Source organism: Macrobrachium rosenbergii, chromosome 10 (assembly GCF_040412425.1).
Source record: "Macrobrachium rosenbergii isolate ZJJX-2024 chromosome 10, ASM4041242v1, whole genome shotgun sequence".
NCBI classification, from domain to species: domain Eukaryota; kingdom Metazoa; phylum Arthropoda; class Malacostraca; order Decapoda; family Palaemonidae; genus Macrobrachium; species Macrobrachium rosenbergii.
The window spans coordinates 24,500,237-24,522,552 of record NC_089750.1 but is presented as its reverse complement, the minus strand read 5'-3'; the positions used below and the strand labels follow the sequence as shown (position 1 = coordinate 24,522,552).

Below are 22,316 nucleotides of genomic sequence, written 5' to 3'. Positions count from 1 at the left end.
ATATATATATATATATATATATATATATATATATATATTATATATATATAATATATATATATATATATATATATATATATATATATATATATATATATATATATATATATATATATATATATATATATATATATACATATATATGTATCGAGAGAATAGAGAAAAACGTAATTTTTTTCGAAGTGGAAATATCTTATTTCCATTTTGGGTCAGTACAAAAGGACCATAAACTCATAAATCTCTCAGCCTGTCACAACAAGTCGCCAACCATAACTTCAAGAACACACCAGCACTAACGAGGCGCTAAGAGAAATTGCATCTGGCCGTGCCTTCGAAATCCACGAGGGTCCTGCGAAAGGTTAGTAGAGTGTGGGAAACACCTCACCACCCTTGACTTCAAAGGAGAGCCCAAGGAAATAAGCCACGCCCACAGGTCAAGCCTAGATGTTTTGGCCAATCAAATGCCATCAGTGCCAGACACCTAGAGACGTCCTACAAGGAGCAAATACCCAATAATCAACAGGAATTCCTTAAAACACACCTCCAAAAGTTGGAATGAAGCAAGTGGAGGAGGTGCCTCAGGAAAGCAGTACCTGCCCAGAATATGACGTCATGGTTGACACAAGGGAAAATGGGAGATATAAGGACAGGCATACAGGAAAGGAGACAGAGAGAAAAGTGAGACAGAGTCGAAAGAGAGAGTCGAGAAGGGGAAAGAGCAGAGTCTAAGCAGAGTGGGAAGATAGAGAGAGAGAACTATTACAAAGTGAGGCGAAGCAGAAAAGAAACCGAAGGACAGAAAGAGAAGAAGTGTGTTAGTGAAGAAAGGATAAAAAACAACCATCCTCGTAATCTAATTCGTTAAGTCTCTCGAAACCATTATTTTAAAGTCTCGAATCATTAAGAAACAGTTAAGAAACTATAGGTGGAACTGTAAGACAAGAAGTGCAAATAAAGAAGAAACGAGAACAATGAATCATTTCCCCTTTAACCTTGGTAATTTATAATTTAATAACTGTTTTTAAAGAACCACTTGTTCCTGCTACAAATAAATTCCACGCCGCCTGCCCGGTGCGCTACCTTAGAGTTGGGCCCTTTGAAGGAAAGAAACAGGGTCCGACAACAGCTGGTGGCAGCGGTGGGATAACGAGAGCTAAGTGGGATATCAACAGCTGGCGACGAGCAGTGAGATATCAACAGCTAAGTGAGATAACCGCGGGTGTACAGGTAGTGATCACGAACAGTTGGCGAAACAGTGAAGTGAGATAAACAATTGAAAATAGAATAAACAAGTGATCAAAGAAAAACACCAAAGAAAAAACATAACATACGCCACTCTGCAAAGAAGAAATAAAACACGCCCCACGCAAACACACACAACGCTACGACAAAGCAGAAGACTACGCCGCAGAGAGAGATGCCCTTTTCCTCTCGCCGCCACCAATGATTCCCGTGACCGAGTGAAAGGAAGATCCCCAGCTAAGGCGCAGTGACGGAAGGACGCTGAAGAAGTAGGTGAAGAAGAAGACGAACGAACAACCCAACCCTTGGACGAAAGCCTACGAATAACAAAATCAAGCTGCCGAGAGAATAAGCGCAGAAAGACGAGAGAAAAAAACGACACACAATAAGAATGTCCTTACGGTCACACACACACACGTAGAAATTTTTTTTTCTTTGAGTTAGAAGCACACAAAATTAAGTCGACTAAGAACACTTGTATTGATATTCATTTGAAAACACAAAACTCATACGTAAATTAAATAGACTTGGCAACAAGAGTTTTTTTTCTTTTTCTCTTTCTTTAACTAAGCACCTATCGATCTTTTTACTAAATTTTATCCAACAGTTGGTATTACTAAACTTTATTTAACGTTTGGCATGACTAACCCATAATTTCTGTATTTTGTTTGTGTCATTCTACGGTTATTTTAAGCATTTAATTTCTTATTTAACATTCATTAGCCGAAATTTATATATTTTTCGATCGAGAAATCTCAACTTGTTTTTTTGTTCGCTTAAAGGTGTTCAGATTCATAAGATTTTTTGAAGATTATTTTTTCTTTAATTCTTTTTTGAAGCGAGGAATGATTTATTTATTTGTTTTACCAGCACTGTCAAGGATAATTGGAAGTTAAGGGATTTTTTGTTTCGTTTTGTTTAACACCGCCAACTGGTAATTTAGAATTTCAGGGAAATTTTAGTGATTGATTAACTTCACTTTAGGTAAGATAGAAGTGTTTATGACCTTTTGTGAATTTTTTTTGTGAACTGGTTGACTTTATTTGCTTTGTTATTACTGCCATTATACTTAGTGGTTAAGAAAGTGTTTGTCATTAGTGAATAAATGCCCAGGAGGAGATCGGCACAAACTAATAGTATAAGAACTCCTGTTTACACAAGAAGTCAAACCAATAATTTAACTATGGATAGGGGAACACAGTCAACTAGCCCAGTCTCTGCAGCTGTAGGTACACATAAAAGACATGCAATTAACCATATAGCCAAATTTTGCGGAAGGAAAGAAGGTCAGGGTGCCTGTAACTTAGAAAACTGGATAGAGCAGGTAGGCATACATCTTAATAACATAATAGGCACAGATAGCGAAAAACTCAGTGAAGCGAAGAGTTATCTGGATCTAGAAGCAGGGGGAGACTTTGAACGATATGTCCATTCCGAGACATATCAAAGACTTAAGAATTGGGAAGAAATGAAACAGTTCTTTAGGAAGGTATATTCCACAGTAGGCGAAACAGATCCCGTTATCAGCCTTGCAAGGATAGCTCACTGTTATAAGGCAGATAAAAGAAGCTACCAAGGGATGAGTTCCCAGCTATATAACAATATGAATGAATGGGGTCACTTAGTTACATCCACTAAATGGGCAGAGACAGATAAAATGTCAGTAGCTGATGTCAAAACCATTATTAGGTTAGCATTCATGATTGGAAGTTTGCCAGCCAAGCTATTGGAAGGATGACCCAAAAATGGGAGACTTCAGATGACATAGCTGAGAACGAAGAGGAAGTAGCAAGAATCTTAGGTAGAAATCACAAAGGGAACCCCGTATACAGACCTTTAGTCACCATAGGACAAGAAGAAAGAGGACAAAATAGTTCTAGGAATCCAGATAGAATCAGAATTAGGACATTAGGTAATACAACTCAAGGGGGATTTTCAACAGTCACGTGTTATAACTGTCAGAAGAAGGGACATTATGCCAGTGACTGTCGAGGGATAGCTTACTGCCCTTTCCATAAGAGAGCCGGGCATAGCGCTCGAGATTGCAGAAATAGACCTGCTTCAGCACCTAGATATAGATCTCAGTCAAGAGGCAGAGGTAGAGACCGTAGTCAGTCTCCACAAGCTAGAAGGAATAGGGGTTCAAACCCAAATAGGTATCAAGATACTAACCAAACTGCGAGTATATCAGATATCAGATGACACAATGGTAAATTTTCACTCCAGTGGTATAATGGGTCTTCCTTCATAATAGAGGGAAGGACCGGATTGCAAAACCTAAGCCAAACTAGACAGGTTAGCAAAGTTAGTATTGGGAATTAATATAATTATAGACCAGTATTTCCCGCACATGTTGGTTTAGAGAAACCTATTGCCACATTCTTTGATACAGGGAGTCCTAAGAATATAATGTCAGAAAAGGTGTATAAGATGTATTTTTCTCACTTAAGTTTGAACCCAGCAGTAGACTGTAGAATCACAGACGTTCAGGGTAATAATATCAGAATAGTAGGACAAATAGATTTTCCTTTTAAGCTAGGAAGAATTTCACTAAAGGAGAAGGTTCTAGAAGAGATATACAGTTAGGGTTTGCACATTTGCTAATTGGTTATCCAACTATGGCTAGAGAAGGGATCAGCATTAATGCACCTAGAGAGCAATTAGTGATTAGAAGGGGTCATGAAATTTCTAAAGTACCTCTATGTAAATTAACAGGAAGAACCCCGACTCAAGAGCACTCTTCACTGAGAAGTATTCTAAAGAAAGACACGACAGAGGGAAGATATTCAGTATACAGCACAAGCTCTCAACAGATAAATACTCACTTAGAATCCAACCAAGAAACTTACTTGAAATTAGACAGGGAGTTAAGACTTAAACCTGGAGAGAGCGCACAGATAGAATGTACAGTAAATCCAATTTTTGAAGGGAAGGAGATTCTCACAAGTAAAGAGGGTACATTACTCTTTTAGTCTACATGAAGTCAGACAGGGTAAAATAGCTTTGCAGGTTATGAATAACAGAGGAGGAAAGGTTAGGCTAACACAGGGAACAGAATTAGGTTTACCAGAGGTATACAGCATTCCCATTCAAGTTGTAGAGAAGGAAACGGTAGCACCAATCAATAAAGAAAATGAAAATTTAGCCCGGGACATAAAACTGAGAAGAGCTAAGATAGGGTCTCACTTGAAAGATATTAAAGAAGATTGTGCTAGAGAGAAACTCATAGATTTGCTAAGTGAATACCAAGACATAGTCGCTATGGAGGGCGATACACTAGGTAACACAGGTGAAATAACGCATAGAATAGACATTCCACAAAACACAAAGCCAATCTACATACCAGCCTATAGAGTAGCCCATTCCCAGAAGGAGATCATTGAAAGAGAAGTACAAAAAAATGGATAGGCAAGGAATAATAGAACCATCAAAATCTCCATGGTCTTTCCCGCTTTTGCTAGTTCCAAACAAGGATAAAACCTACAGAGTAGTGGTAGATTTCAGGTTAAACAAGACAACCGAAAATGATCCTTATCCAATGCCGTCTATGAGAGATCTTATCACAACGATCGGATCCAAGAAATACTTTACCAAAATAGATTTGTTGCAAGGATTTTTACAAATTCCTTTGGATGAGGAAAGTAAACCATTAACTGCCTTTAGTACAAGCAACGGTAGATATCAATATGTGAGAATGCCTTTTGGTCTGAAGTCAAGCCCAGTAACCTTTGTGAGATTAATGGATAAGATTTTAGGTGATTTATTAGGCAAGAATGTACATTGCTATATAGATGATTTGATAATAGCAACAGATACAATTGAAGAACACATAAAACTGGTAAGAGAAGTACTAAAGAGACTGAGGAAGGCGAATCTTAAATTGAAGTTAAAGAAGTGCAATTTCCTCAGAAGGAAAATAGACTACCTGGGACACACACTAAGTGAAAAGGGTGTGGAAGTAAACGACTTAAAGATTAAGTCAATCAAAGAGTATCCTACACCTCAATGTAAGAAGGATGTGAAGTCATTTTTGGGATTAGCAAGTTTTTACCGCAAGTACATAAAGAATTTTGCAACAATATCCGCTCCGCTGATGGAGTTATTAAAGGAACACGAGTCATTCGTATGGAAAACAAGGCAACAAGAAGCATTTGATGAACTAAAGGAAAGGTTAACTCACTCTCCCGTACTTAGTTTCCCAGATTTCAGTAAAGAATTCTTTTTAGATACAGATGCAAGTCACACTGGTACAGAAGCATGCTTAATGCAAAGACATGATAACAAATATAATGCTATAGCATATTACAGTAGAAAGCTAAAGCCCACAGAAGTAAACTACTCATTAACAGACCTAGAGTCTTTAGCCATAATAGATGCTTTAAAACACTTCAGGTATATCATATTCAGGTACAAGATAACTGTATTCACTGATCATTCCGCCGCAGTAGAAATGCTTAAGAATCCGAATTTTTCCGGACGTAGAACTCGTTGGTTTATGACAGCCCAAGACTATGACATAGAGTTGAAATATGTTCCAGGGAAGGCCAATAAAGTGGCAGAAGCCTTATCAAGGCATAGTACACAAAGTGATAGTATGAACATGATAGGTCACGAAGCAGAACAGGCCTAATTCATAAGCAATGTATTTACTATGCATTACACAGAAGAACTTTCCAGACAAAATTTCATAAGTGAACAAAAAAGTGATGAGAATTTAAAGGAGATCTTCGATTTTGTAGAAAATAAAAGAGAATTTAGTCAAAAGGAACGAGCAGAACTAAGTAACAGAATTGGATGCCCCATAGACGCGGTAAACGTCATAGACGACGTACTAGTTTGGATGTGTCATGAGTGTGACCCGTTTGATCAATTACTAGGAGTACTCCATAAAAGAATAGTACCAAGGAGCCTAAGAAATAAAGTCATTGAGTTAATGCATGACGATGACATGAGAGCTCACCCAGGAAGGGATGAGACAGTTAGTCTAGTTAAAAGATCGTTTCATTGGAAAGGAAGTTACAAGGATGTTAGTAATTACGTGAAGAGCTGCAATACTTGCAACAGTTACAAGGGAAGAACAGATAAGGAAGTACCTCTAGGGAAATATCCCATTCCGCAGACTCCATTTGAAAGAGTAGCCATAGATCTAATCACTAATCTTCACACCAAGAGTTAGGGGAATAGAAATATATTAGTGTGTATTGACGCACTCACTAGATATACAGAGTTAATACCATTAACTAGTAAAGGAGCTAAAGAGTGTGCAATCGCTCTTTTTGATAAGATATTTTATAGGTATTCTGCCCCACAGCTCATTATATCTGATAATGGCACAGAGTTCAATAACTCATTGGTTCAAGAAATTTGTGATGCATTCAAGGTAGAAAAAGTAACGATACAATCGTATCATCCAGCTAGTAATAGCTTAACAGAAAGAAATAACAGAAAGGTTCTAGATGTATTAAGGCATACAGTAGGACAGGATCCTGATTGGGACGTCAATTTACCTTTAGTCCAATTATCACTAAATGCTAAGTATCATACAAGTACTCAAGCAACACCCATAAAGGCTTTAATGGGATATGAACCAAGATTACCATATGCGTGGCTAAATCAGCCAATACAGCCTATTTACTCTGAAGACATTACGAAAATAAGAATTGGGAATTTCAAGGTAATTCATAAGCAATTACACAAGAATTTAGAGGAAGCTCAGAAGAATATGATAGACAGGCATCAAGAAGGATTAAGGCCAGTAGATTACCAGATAGGCGATGAAGTTTACCTCAAGAAGGAAGTAAGAAGTGGAATTAATTACAAGTTAGCCACTAAATTCACAGGGCCATACAAGGTCATAGATGTGCAAGAGACTAAGGTGAAAGTGAAAAAGGTGAATGAAGTAATACCTTCCACATAAGCTGAATCATTAGAAGAAGAAGGATTTTGGATAAATAAAGATAAAGTCAAGAGAACAAAAGAAGTTAAAGAGGCAGAACTGACTGAAGAATTAGAAGAAGCTACTTCAGAAGAAAAAACTAGATATAACCTAAGAAACAGAAGAGTCACATTTCAGTAATAATGATAAGAACAAACCCGTCAATTCATCCTATTATTCCCGGTATTTGATTTCTTTATTGCTGAGTTTGCCTTCATTGGTTGACTTAGTAATGAAACTATTTTTTTTATAATGTTGCAATGCTTACTTTAATTAGTCGGTCTTGTAACAAAAGAATTTGGGGTTAAGGCGCCGTAATTTCGAATTTATTTTTCTTTAACTGAGGGGAATTACTTAGGAAGCAAGAAAGTAGAGTAAAATTTCTGAAATGTAACGTATTAAAGTCAGAAGGGTTAACAGTCATCTTTAGGGATTTGCAACCCACTATCACTAATAGAAGAATGAGGTAGAAGTTTAAGACAGGTTTTTAAATGATTTCAACGAGAATCTTGTTTTCAAATCACGAATATTTGTATCAGTGTACTAATCACAGAAGTAAAAGGTAAAGAAATGAGAAATACAGTTTGTAAGATTTGTGAGTACTTTAAGGATACCTCATCAAGGAGAAGTCTTGGCATAAACCATAACATGTCAACATTGAAAGGAGTGCATGAACTATACTAACACTAGAAGTAGAAATAGTAATTACTTATTTTCCCGTAGAACTAACACGTTTACGATCTTCGTTTCTTAGAGATACTTTAAATAGCGAAAGCTTACCGATTTGTTTTGCCAGTCACAAAATATTCATAAGTACTACTTTGTTTTCCCGACCCAAGTTGCCAGTCATACTTTTGAGTTAGTCATTAAAATGTAGAAGTTTCCTATGCAAAGAGAAGTCTATACTTGCATTGATAAAGTCAAGCAACATGTACACAAGTAAGTTACACATGTTAGTTACACAATGTTGGAATACACCCAAGATACAAGTAAGGACATTATCATTCATTTGTAGCAGCGAGCCCAACAAGAAATCCATAAAGAACAGCCAAGAAATGAAGATTGCCGCCTTATGATTGTACAGATTGATTACTTTTAAGAATTTAAAACCCACCTGTTAGGCAGCTAGGTATGAGGGCTGAGTAAATCCAAATGTAACTTGGATAGATAATTGCTAGTGTTTCTTTGCTCTTTTATATATCATTTACGGTTGTTTTAATACTTAAAGCCAGATTCATAGAAGGAATTTGTCATACAAAACGTGCATATTGTTAGGAGCCCTCATAGTCCATACTGTTTTGTTTATTTAGAAAACTGTCAGGAGACAGTTAGGTAGCATGGCCGAGACTGTATCGAGAGAATAGAGAAAAACGTATTTTTTCGAAGTGGAAATATCCTATTTCCATTTTGGGTCAGTACGAAAGGACCATAAACTCATAAATCTCCCAGCCTGTCACAACAAGTCGCCAACCATATCTTCAAGAACACACCAGCACTAATGAGGCGCTAAGAGAAATTGCATCTGGCCGTGCCTTTGAAATCCACGAGGGTCCTGCGAAGGTTAGTAGAGTGTGGGAAAACACCCTCACCCCCCTTGATTTCAAAGGAGAGCCCAAGGAAATAAGTCACGCCCACAGGTCAAGCCTAGATGTTTTGGCCAATCAAATGCCATCAGTGCCAGACACCTAGAGACGTCCTACAAGGAGCAAATACCCAATAATCAACAGGAATTCCTTAAAACACACCCCCAAAATTTGGAATGAAGCAAGTGGAGGAGGTGCCTCAGGAAAGCAGTACCTGCCCAGAATATGACGTCATGGTTGACACAAGGGAAAATGGGAGATATAAGGACAGGCATACAGGAAAGGAGACAGAAAGAAAAGTGAGACAGAGTCGAAAGAGAGAGTCGAGAAGGGGAAAGAGCAGAGTCTAAGCAGAGTGGGAAGATAGAGAGAGAGAACTATTCCAAAGTGAGGGGAAGCAGAAAAGAAACCGAAGGACAGAAAGAGAAGAAGTGTGTTAGTGAAGAAAGGATCAGAAACAACCGTCCCCGTAATCAAATTCGTTAAGTCTCTCGAAACCATTATTTTAAAGTCTCGAACCATTAAGAAACAGTTAAGAAACTATAGGTGGAACTGTAGGACAAGAAGTGCAAATAAAGAAGAAATGGGAACAATGAATCATTTCCCCTTTAACCTTGGTAATTTATAATTTAATAACTGTTTTTAAAGAACCACTTGTTCCTGCCACAAATAAATTCCACGCCATAAAAGTGCCATGCGCTACTTACACACACACACACACACACACACATATATATATATATATATATATATATATATATATATATATATATATATATATATATATATATATATATATGTATATATATATAAAGAGCTCAATGGCCGAATATTTGGCTGGTTTACAAAATGTCTGATATAGTAAGAAAAATGCCAGTTAGACCGACATGCTCATGAGTGACAAGCGTACTTAATAATATAGGGCAATGCTTACATATGAAACAACACATCATACTTTAATACTCACTGGGCTGAATAAGGTTGCAGAAAAAATGTTGTATTCCACTCGTTCATATTGAAGACCTCCCCTTCGGCCTCTAACCAAAAGAATCCATGATAAATAGGACTGGGATTGATCAATGGACGAAGGCGAAATGCGTAACAGCCAGTCGCCATATTTGGGTAATATATGGGACTCTGTGAGAAAAATGAGGTTGGACTTTAGTGGTTTATTTCTTTGTCGAAGGCCATAAAATCTTTATTGAGAAAAGAGGAACTCGTTAATAAGCAAATGTATCACTAGACATACAATTATAAATATTGAGTTACAAATCTTAGTCTTTTGCACACTGTGTAAGAAAGTTCTTAAAAACAAATGACAGTTTAGAGTTTAACTAATTATGCTAATCACTCATACCAAAAATATCAAAAGAAAAAGATAAAACACAATGAACAGGCGTCTGCAATGATCAATTTATTTGGCTATGCTAAATATACTTCATATTAATGAGAACTTACTAGTCTCTTTAAATTTTTTTCGGAAGATGGGTAGTCGGTCTTTATTAACGTAAGTCAACGATTAAGTCTACATCCATTACCTGACGGCTATCATTAAAATATAAAACAACGCAAAGACACGGACAATACTTGCAGACATACATAGGGACATACATACATACATATATCATAAAATTCTTTATATTCACAAATATTAAGCCACAAATATCGCTTAAAATCTAATTCACTCTGCCTGAGGAGTAACTTACAATCAAGAGAATTATAAATGATATGTGCTCTGTCACCAGTGAGATACGAACCGTTGCCTAGTTTAGACACAATGATGCACAGTGACTTTTGACCACTGAGCCACATAAACATAATATATATATATATATATATATATATATATATATATATATATATATATATATACATACACACATGTACACACACACACACACACACACACACACACACACACACACATATATATATATATATATATATATATATATATATATATATACATACATATACACACATATATATATATATATATATATATATATATATATATTTTACATAAATTTTATATATATATATATAATATATACATACTGTATATATATACATATACATGTATATATAATGGATACATAATGTGTACATATGAAATATATATTATATTATATATAAGTGAATGTAACTAAACTTGTAAATTTGTATGTATGTAAACTTGTGCTCTATAGAGATCCGAACCACTGGAGCAATCTAGACAAAATTTTGCATGAGGCCCTCATTTGACCCAAGGAAGGTTTTTGCGTAGGTTTAAAACCCATACCCCTGCCCTCCAGGCACCTTATTTACTGCTAGTCCTGGCAAAGACCCAGCACTGGAATAATATTTTGGAATGGCGTGAAACATGGAGTGTCAGGAACGTAGGTTCATATATTTTCGCATCAACCGTGCCTAGTGAGAATGGGGCTCTGCAGCGGCAGTGGGCCAATGTGTGACTCGCTCAGTGTCAGGCCAAGCAGTGTGACTTTGAAAAATTTTCCCACACCTCCTTTGAATTCTGTTGTCGTGTAAAGTATGCATACTATCATCAAAAGTGTTTTTCTTTCCTGTGATTAATAATTCTTTCTAGAAATCATTGCTTTAAATAAACATGTTTATCAAAACCACATCACATGTTACTTAATTTCTAAGGTAAGTGATCAACTGTCATTCAGAGTTTTCACAGCAGTGCCAGGTTGGTCAGCTATTAAATATAATATAAATATAAATATATATATATATATATATATATATATATATATATATATATATATATATATATATATATATATATATATATATATATATATATGAATGATTGTGGTAAGATCCTCCAAATGTCATTACACAACACGTTAAATATGAGTGACTGAAGACTTTAACCTTTTCTACGGAATCAGTTTTTTTTACTGAGATACTGAAAATTCTGAACCGGTAGGAACATCGGACATTTGTTTTCAAGTTACTGTAAGAAGAAGAAAATCAACTGAAGAATGGAATCTATAGGAAAACCGAACTAGGCATGTCAACTGGTTTTCATATATATATATATATATATATATATATATATATATATATATATATATATATATATATATATATATATATATATATATATATTGAAGTCAATGGCATTAGTTGCAGATAATGTCACTTCATCTAGACTTTGAATCTGTCTATACTTTCTTCACATTCTTGTCAGGCAAGCTTCTCAGGAATAAAGAAAAATTATTCATGTTTCTTTTAATTCACTTATTATATTCGAAAAGAATATAATAAGGTAAGGACTGGATTACAAATTGACGTAAATAGTTTTTATTACAGCATGCGAACTTTTAAGCTAATCCTTAATTGGAAAATATGACGTCATTGGAGTGCTGAATTTCTACTGGTCAGCGGGTCTCACTCTCTTGTTCTTAGTCTATGCAGCAGCAAGGGCACTACTGGTGCTCCGTAAGACATGTCCTATGCCACGGCGAGCAGCAGAGGGCGTGAGCGAGGGCGTGATTTCCGTCTCTGGCCGATAGTTTTGATCTGTTCCAGTGTTGGTATCTTTGGTATCTTCTAGTCTCCGGGAGTTCTCTGTCGTGCGTCCCTCCCTTCGGATTCTCAAGTGTCTTGTGGTTTCCTTGAAGAAAGGAGGATGAAGTCATGTTCCCTTGTATGTTTAAAGCAAGCCGTAGTTGATTTATACTTAGGGTTTCTGCAATTTACAATCTGTGGAACCAGGCTTCTCTATGCACGATCTCTGTCTTCTAATAATTCTTCCAATGTCGAGGGCATTCCCTTAGTCCTGGAATATAGCCATTTGATTGCAGTGAGCTTGCAACCACTGTAGTAGAGTAGTAGTGGTGCAACCTTCGTAGCAATTGCTTTAGGGGTTGACTTGTCCCTTCACTACATTTTTGTCGCCTCCTAAATTTCTCCATGGGGGGACGCATAACGAGGCTGTATTTCGAGGAGCTGCCTAACCCGTTCGAGCTCCATATGGGTAGCTTTCGATGAGGAACAGTGCGTACTTGCACGACTCACATACGCGGCTACCAAAGGTCGTTAGTAAGTGTCAGGGCACTCCCCACGGGCGTTAAAGCACCGATCCACATTAAGGTATGTTAGCGTCTTTTGGAAAAACGGGATTCGTGATTTTAAATGTTTCATACATTTCGTAAAAACTTTTTCCTACAACATGAGAAAATATACGTCCAAGCAATGAAATGATAATAGAGGAGCTGTTAACTTCATCACTATGGTAACCTAATCATCTGATATTCCCATCGTTTTGCATAAGGTATATCTAAAGCTTATTAGTAACGAACAAGAGCAGGAGTTATGAGATTTATACAATTAGTAAATTGGAATTAATTAGAAAATGATCGTCGATCAGACTGTTCGATTTGCATTTTCTCTTCCTCTTCAAGATTTATTTTTCACGCTATTCATATTTATAGCTGTCCACTGTACATTTTCTGTTAACTTTTAAGATTATAAATTTAAACTACATTTTAATATTCTCACACAAATGGGAACATTGATAACAATAATTCATTCGGCCGAAGATGTTTCAGCTAGTAAAAATCATAATTATCTAAATACATTGCATGAACAGTTTCAATTACCACATCCCAAGACTGGGCAAAATACTCATCTACTCATTTCTGATACAAACACACACACACACACCATATATATATATATATATATATATATATATATATATATATATATATATATATATATATATATATATATATATATATATATATACTAAAAGGACCTCATTCAAACTGGATGGTATCTAATGGAGTGTTTATTCAGAAAAATCTACAAAAGCTTTCTTGGACAAACAGTCCACATTATCAAGTGTTCTTGTTTGTCCATGAAAGCTTGTAACTTTTTCTGAATAAATACTCCACTAGATACCATCCAGTCTGAATGAGGTCCTTTAGTAATTCTACTAATGCACAGAACAATTGTGTACGTGATAAAGTTAGTATATATATATATATATATATATATATATATATATATATATATATATATATATATATATATATATATATATATATATATATATATATATATATATATATATATATATATATATATATATATATATATATATATATATATATATATATATATATATATATATCAAGATTGAGCAAAAAATACTCATCTACTCATTTCTGATACACACACACACATATATATATATATATATATATATATATATATATATATATATATATATATATATATATATATATATATATATATATTATATATACTGTATATATATATATGTGTGTGGGGTGACGGGGTCGAGTCTCTTAAGTTTTGGAACAAATAAAAATATACCAAAGGATAACCAATACAGTATCTTTTGATTTAGTCTTCAGTGAAACATTAAAATGGAAAAGATAACATTGGGGAGACTGAATACGACTTGGCAGTCAAATACGTACGAAACTAAGATTATACACTGGTGTAGTACGAACTGTATGCCTATACGGGCATAAACCTTGATACAGCATTAGAACTGTGCCTAAAAGCCTTTGTCGATTAGAAATCAACCTTAAAGAGGAATGTTGGGAGTCAGATGGCAGGGTATTTCGATAAATTATATACCATAATAAAAATTACAGAAGCCTCATAGGAAGCCGCGTTAATGATGGAGAAAATTGGGAGATGAAATGGAGAGAACAGAAGTGTTAATGTCTGCTCTTCTTCTCTGAATGTCAGAAGAGTTGGAAGACCCAGACCTGCTTGGGGTAGAACTATGAGAAGGAGCTGGCAATGAGTGGATATTTTGTGGAAAGAGGCTATAGGAAATGACGAAGGTAATATACATAAATACATACATTATTCATAATATATAAATATGTCCGTCATTTAACCTAAAGTACAAACGAACAATGAATAACTCAGAGGATGGCAATTTTTTCTTCACCGCAAAAAGAAGAAGAGAGAAACAGAGTACTAACCTCGGTAACATTTTTCTCCAAAGTCACCTGGTGGAACTTTCGGACAACAGGTCGCGTGTAGTTGAGATTTTGACATTTCACCTGGTTGTCCACCATCTTGTACTGGAACAACATCAAGTTGAGTGCTGGTGGGGTAAGAATAAAACGAAAATCCTGGACATTCACACAACAGAATAGACAAGAATAACGAAGAATAAGGATATAAGATAAACACTCGGAAAAATAATGCCTACTAACCAAAACATGGTCTGTCTTCCTACTTCACATATCTCAAAAGCAAAGACTAAACTCCGCACAGCCACGAAACATTCATTCATATCTAACACAAAACAATTAGGAAAAAACATACGCTGACTTTAATTCTGGACAAGACATTATCTAAAAAAAAAATATCACTATCCAAAATTTAAATACCGGTACTAATATCGGGCAACTGTGAGACAAAAAATCCTGTTATCACAACAGAATGCGGCAATTATTATTAACCTCCCGTTCTGAGCCCCATAGTAATTTTTGTGCTAAAATATTTAATCCATGTGTTCAAAAATTTAGTCAAATGTCCTCTATATATTCAAGAGCTAATTCGAAGCAACCGAGAGAGAGAGAGAGAGAGAGAGAGAGAGAGAGAGAGAGAGAGAGAGAGAGAGAGAGAGAGAGATAGCTTTACAGGTACATCGGTTCCACCCTTCAGGAAGTTGAGGATTGCCCCGTTAACGCGCTTCTCTATGAAGATTTGGACATCAATTCTAATGGCTAAAGGAAGCACTGATGTTAAATCTGACTTTCAAACTCGATACAAGGCACCATATGGAATTAGAATTGCGCCCTGCATCGTAGCTTGAGACTTCTGCAAATGACGAAGCATGGCTTATGACGTAATGGACGTATAGTCCATGGCCTGGGGGTGTTCCCGTGTGCATATGTACCCTAATTCACCCACTTGCCTTTTACAGTAGACACCTTGAATTATCTGAAAAATCAGGGTGGACTTTCTGAAATTTGGCAGCAAGTGAGAAATTTAGGCTTAATTTCACTATATAGGGTGATAATTTCGATCCGTAAACTCTGGGTACCTGACCTTAAAATACCCATATCTCCCTTGAAAATTAACGTAGAAGACTCATTTACCACTCAAAATGTTCCTTTTAATCAGCTCTTTCCAATGATATATAAATCTTTAACTTTTAGGGCTATATTAGGTCATAAATACCCAAAATGTCACCAGAAATCGAGAAAAGCTGATGATTTACCTCATGAAGGAAAAATGGTAAAAATCAAACAATATTAAAGAATGAATGGCATATATTGGCAATAATCAACACAGCAACACTATATTATTCAAATAATAAGCACTTTATTAATTTCTAAACACACAGAAGCATACAGTAACTTTTCATAAAAACTTTATTTTTAAAATGCCAATTTATGGTCATTGCTATCTAGGTGGCACTTTATCGTGGTGTGGGGATTAATATTTGATGATAAAGTACTTTGAAAAACTTCTCAAGTGAATAAAATTGTAAAAAATATATAGCTTGCAAAATTTCCTTAAATAATTATTGACTTTATAAATTCTCGATATAGCATGAAAATTTTATTAACCTATGACGTAGTTTTAGTATTAAAAGGGTACTATGACATTGCAAATGAAGAAGTTGTATTGGTTGAATTAAACTAATTCAAACATCCATAACAATAGTTTTAATATCAAAAGATAAATTCAAAGGTAGTATATATTTAATAATGTAAATACATGTATTGAATTTATAACTGAAATGTCTGTAGTTTATTTTCATGGCCAAATATTCTAAGCTTTAACTTACATTCGTAAAGGAGTCAAATTTACACAAGTTCTTATGGACGAATGACAGTATTTGCTTCTCATGATTGTGCTTTTAATAAGATTCCTCATTCCATACTGTAACCTACAGGATTGCTACATTTTGCATCACTTACAACTAAGACGCTTTGACATTTACAAAAGCTGCAGCAAGGAACATGATTGCTGCGACAGGGACAGTGATATGTTCCACATTTTGTACAACTGCACATCACAGTGAATTCCTCAGGTATTGGGTTTTTTCCATCAGTTGGCACCAAACGATCATCAGCTACTTTATAACCATATAACATAGGATCAAGGGGCTCCCATTTAGGTTTAGATAAAACAGAAATCATGTGATATGTGGTAAAGTATGCTCTTTTTATATGTTGTATTGTTGCATAGCTAGTAGGTGGTGGGTTCTTAAAACATGACCTCTTGGAATGATGACACATATAGTTTCTCAGGTGATCTGCTGTTTTACACATTGTTGCCTGCTTCAGTACTCTTGTCAAATACTCTTCAGCCATGATAACTTGACTTTCAAAATTATTTTTAGTTCCAAATTCTTTTAAATACATTTCTGGATGTGCCTTTAGAGCAGCAAGTTTAGTCCCAAATTTGCTTGTGTAATCACAGCCAGTCAGGGAATGCACTGCAGGCAACACTTGGCGTGGTTCCCTCCCTAGCTGAACAGTCAATGTATGAATGGCAATATACCTGACTGAATCCCCAGATCCAGTTTTAATCCACAGTTCACTGCATCCTTGATAATGAAGCTCATTCCAGTAATGCAAGAACAGAATTAAGACATCAGTATCAGATGAAAGGATTATAAGTTGGTTACATCCTTGTTGAACTGGATGAAGTGCACAAACAAGCAAGACGAAAAAATTATGTTGCTACGTGGGAGATAACTTATCATGAAGTCCTTGCAATTACAAACTTGCACAGACAAGTGTCAAGTTCAAGCATGAAGTGCACAAACAATGCATCGTAGGTCTGCTTCTTCTATCAGAATTCAGTTCTGGTACTTCAAATACTATCTCTACGAAAGCACGTCCTTATTTTTAATAGTTGTACGTTATCTCCTCTTATTTTTATAGTTTTTACGTAATGAGCATTTGATTCTTTACATTGTACTGCGATTTTGTGTTTGACCCATCAAAAGTTTAATAATAATAATAATAATAATAATAATAATAATAATAATAATAATAATAATAATGTTTTATTATTTCATAACAACCCTACTTTATAAAACGCAATGTGTATCCCTATATTATCTTTGTATGTCACAACAACAGACTATAATAATGAACTCCACGTTTAGACTTCCTGTCGTTCAGCCGAGGCCAGCCTGTCTTTTAATGGCTTATCATCGGGCCCTACAAGAGGTTTTAGAATGAACGTACTTTAATCCGAACCATGGAACAGTATGCAATTTGTCCCTAGGGTGCGTAATTAAAGCTTTCCGCCGTCTCTTATGCTGGCGTCAGGACTTGCTGTCTAGATCCTCTTTTACATTACTATAATGTTTACGCCACGGGTATAACGGTGTTAATGACTGAATAAAAGAATCAAACCAGTATATCCTATACTCCATATTCTTTTAATATATACACAAACATATAGAAATATATATATATATATATATATATATATATATATATATATATATATATATATATATATATATATATATATGACTTTTATCACATCACAGTGATTCATATACAAGCAGTAAGCTACAAACGTCCTTTAATATCCAATTCGCTCTACCTCGGAAATAATATATTTTCATATAAGTTACCGAAGGGGAATTTTTTTTTAGTTGACAATAAGTTCGTCGTCCCGAGCCCACGGGACGACGAACTTATTATCAACTAAAAAATTCCCCTTTGGTAACATATATGAAAATATATTATTTCCGGAGGTAAAAACAAATGAATATTAAAGAGACGTTTGTAATTGGATATTATATATATATATATATATTTATATATATATATATATATATATATATATATATATATATATATATATATATATATATATATATATATATATATATATATATATATATATATATATATATATATATATATATATATATATAAACATATATATACACACACAAAACACAGTATACACACACACACACACACACATATATATATATATATATATATATATATATATATATATATATATATATATATATATATATATATATATATATATATATATATATATTGTTGTGTTTTTTTCCAGAATATTGTTATAACTGCATTTCTGATTGTAGTATAATTTTCGATGCACAAGAAAATTTGTTATAATAAGTTATTGAAATATCATTTAAAATGTTAGACCCCACAACTGATTGATTATGAAATTTTGGTCTTGAAGACCAAACGCCAGAAATTAGATTTCACAAGAATTAATAGCAAGTTCTAGAAGATTCCTCTTAGAGATTATGTCCTCTAGCAATGATGTGAAGTTTAAATTTTTTTATCATGAGGTTCTGGGTGCTTTGTTCAGGGCATTTTATCACACAATCCAATAGTCTTGCGTCATCCTGAACATTTATAGAGCTGCTCCATTGTTTGGAGATTTGGTCACGTAGACAGACAAGTCACAAGGAGAAGGGCTCGGTCATGCAAGCATTTTCTTGTTGGAAGGCGGGGAATGATTGCGCTTGGAGAGAGAGGAACCACGTGGGTTTCTGGACATGTACTGTTCTGTCTTAGTGTCATGAGGGTGGATGGAAAGTATTGCACAAAAGCATGTGTAAGTTACGTCATCCAGTGAACATGTCAAGTATGAAGGAAGTCTAGAACCTTCTTTATAGTTTTGCTTTTGACCAGTTACAGCAAAAATTGTCATTGAGAACCTAGACCTTTCTTGTGTTAGATACCCTCTCTCTCTCTCTCTCTCTCTCTCTCTCTCTCTCTCTCTCTCTCCAGATCCCACTGATAAAATTTTAAAGTAACATTAAATACCGGATTGTGGTCACTAAAATTAATTACTCTTGAGAGATCTAACAACAATTCACTAGTTTGTGAAAGATTGTAACGGTGCCTTGACAGGAATTGTGAAAGTGTGTATTTTGTGTAAAACAGCTGCAGCTTGTGAAAGGTATAATAACTTTTTTTACAAGTTTTAACCATGTTTGAAGCTTATTTGAAATTTAGGTTGTATTATTCAACGTGAATTGATTTGTTAATTGTTTAGATAAATTTATCTTTTGTGAGAACTTGTGTTTAACAGACCAGTCAGTTAAAAATCATATTTTGATGAAATACCTTAGTGAATTTAATACATTTACAATTTTCAGTGGTGTGTGCTTGTGTACTCTTATTGCATTTTCAAATTACTTAATTTTCTTTCACATCTTAGTATTTTTTTAATGGTTTAACATTTGTTTATTTAGTTCAAGGATTAATTAAGATTGTATTTCCAAATAAAGTAATTGTAAATTTTGGTTTGTTAAAAATAAAGTTTTATATTTAAAATTTTTACAGTAGTGTTTCATTTATTGACCACCAGTAGTAGGATTAACTTTGTAAATAAAGCATAGTGATATAAGTTTTGTTCCTTCATTTTCAGTTGAAGTGACTCAAATCGAGGAGAAATAATTACAGTTATTCAGTGCTTAATTGAATGATGCCTTTTGATATAGTTTAGCGTATTTAAATATTGATACCTCACATCATTGATAAGCTTTTTAAGGGACCACTGTTGCCTTTAGAGTATTCAGTTGCATTTTTTTGTTGTGAGTTTAGGTATCTGGCTATTTTGAATTCTATGATTATTAAGTGTAATAATCAGGTACTTGGAACACTTCGTGACAATACAAATAATAGATATATACTGTATACAGTAGAACCCCGGTCCTCAATCACATCAGAACTCGACAATCGAATTTCAACGCGAAACTTGGAGTAAATTTTGCATCGGAGCTCAAACAAAAAACCAGAAAACAACCCGGAAAACCATGTGATTTTTGTAAATAGTGTTTTGTGTTTCAGTCAGTCAGTGCTAGTTGGCGTTGTTCCCAGGAATCATTTAAAACCTGCTCAGCAATGCTTTGAGTGTTTTGATCTATTTCCTTAGTTTTTGTGGCTTTTTGTACTGTATTTTGATAAAAACATGGGTCCCAAGAAAGCCACTGCAGACAAACAGAAAAGGAAAATGTTAAGAACTACAATTGAACTTAAAAAAGAGATTATTGAAAAATATGAAAGAGGCATTCATGTGACTAATACAGCGTCTCAGTTTAAGCTACCGAGATCCACCTTAAGTACCTTTTTAAAGCACAAAGAGGCAATAAAAACACTGGCGTTGCTAAGGGGGTTATGAGTTTGACAAAACAAAGGCTTCTTATAATAGATGAGATGGAAAAATTGTTGTTAATATGGATAAACAAAAAACAGATTGCTGGTGATAGTGCTTCGGAGGCAGTATTGTATTTGCCATCATAGAAGACACACCCTCTCTTTCTCTTTCTCAGGAAAATATACTGCTAATTTGAGTCTCCTTAACCAATGGGTATTAGCACATATGCGCACACTGTGTATGTGTTCATAATGTTTTATAAATGTATAGTACAGGAAAGACATCTTCGGAAGACAAAAAAATATAAATTTTGGTGTTGTTAGTTGCGTGGAAACAGGAAACAGAAATGGATTAACATTCTTCGAGAGAATAAAGAGATGAACTCTCTCTCTCTCTCTCTCTCTCTCTCTCTCTCTCTCTCTCTCTCTCTCTCTCTCTCTCTCTCTCTCAGTAAAAGATACTGATAATTTGAGTCTCTTTAACCAACAAGTATTAGCACAGATGCACGCACTGTGCATGTGTGTGTGTATTCATAATGTTTAAAAAAATGCGTAGTACAGGTAATATATCTCTGCAAGACAAAAAAACAAACAAATTTTGTTGTTGTCAGTCACATGGACTATAAAGGGGTAACCAGCAGGTAAACAGAAAGGGATTAACATTCCTCGAGAGATTAAAGAGATGAATTCTGTTTTGAAGATATGTCAACGCAGCATTAGTAAATATCTTCTGAAGCAAAAAAAAAAAAAAAAAAATCTTGTTGCTGAAGAATCTCTGACCCAAAGTAACGAGAAGGAATTCATTCTATTCTCCATGTAATTAATTACACTATTAAAAACTACACAACTGTACTTAAAACACAAGTACTTTTCACCATCAGCTTCACGTGAGCAAAACGTTCTTTCTCAGACAGAACACAGCTAAAACTTGATTGGCTGGCTGGATGTCTTGGAGAGCTGATAGTCAATGACAACCCTCTACTTCTGTTCTATTTATAGGCATTTCGATCACAAAATGTGTGTACGGCACTAAGTTTGAAGGTTGCCATGATCGTGATTATTTGACAGCTGCTTGCAAAAATTACTCAATAATTTTATTTATATAACTATTTCTTCCTGAAAACAACAATTTAACAATAATTTTAACTCTGATATAGTGGTATGAAAAATCCCACACAAGTCTGTCGTAGTGACGCGACATCACTTGCGAATCCTGTTCCCAGACCGTCCTCATATGTACGACAGCAATCTGATGACGACGTTGGTAACAACAAAGAACAACCCTCCAAGATCGACATGATGAAATGTATTTTACAGTCTTACTCATCATTAAAATTCACAAGTTGAATTACAATTATTTGATCATGTATACTTTTGAGTTTTATGGAATTTTTGTTGAAAAGATGTGTTAGTGAA

The 22,316-nt window shown here is 34.8% G+C and overlaps 1 protein-coding gene across 4 annotated transcripts in view; it reads right to left on the bottom strand.

Moving 5' to 3' along the window:
• The window catches only part of LOC136842563 (uncharacterized), a 616,302-nt gene that overhangs the window by 141,867 nt on the left and 452,119 nt on the right, over positions 1-22,316 (bottom strand). For 3 of the 4 annotated variants that reach the window (XM_067110026.1, XM_067110027.1, XM_067110028.1), the window contains 2 exons: positions 14,742-14,866; positions 9,728-9,897 (listed from right to left, as the gene is read on the bottom strand). In XM_067110026.1, the coding sequence (XP_066966127.1) occupies positions 9,728-9,897; positions 14,742-14,866 (295 nt within the window). The remainder of the gene's footprint in view (positions 1-9,727; positions 9,898-14,741; positions 14,867-22,316) is intronic. The other variant, XM_067110029.1, reaches the window with a different exon arrangement.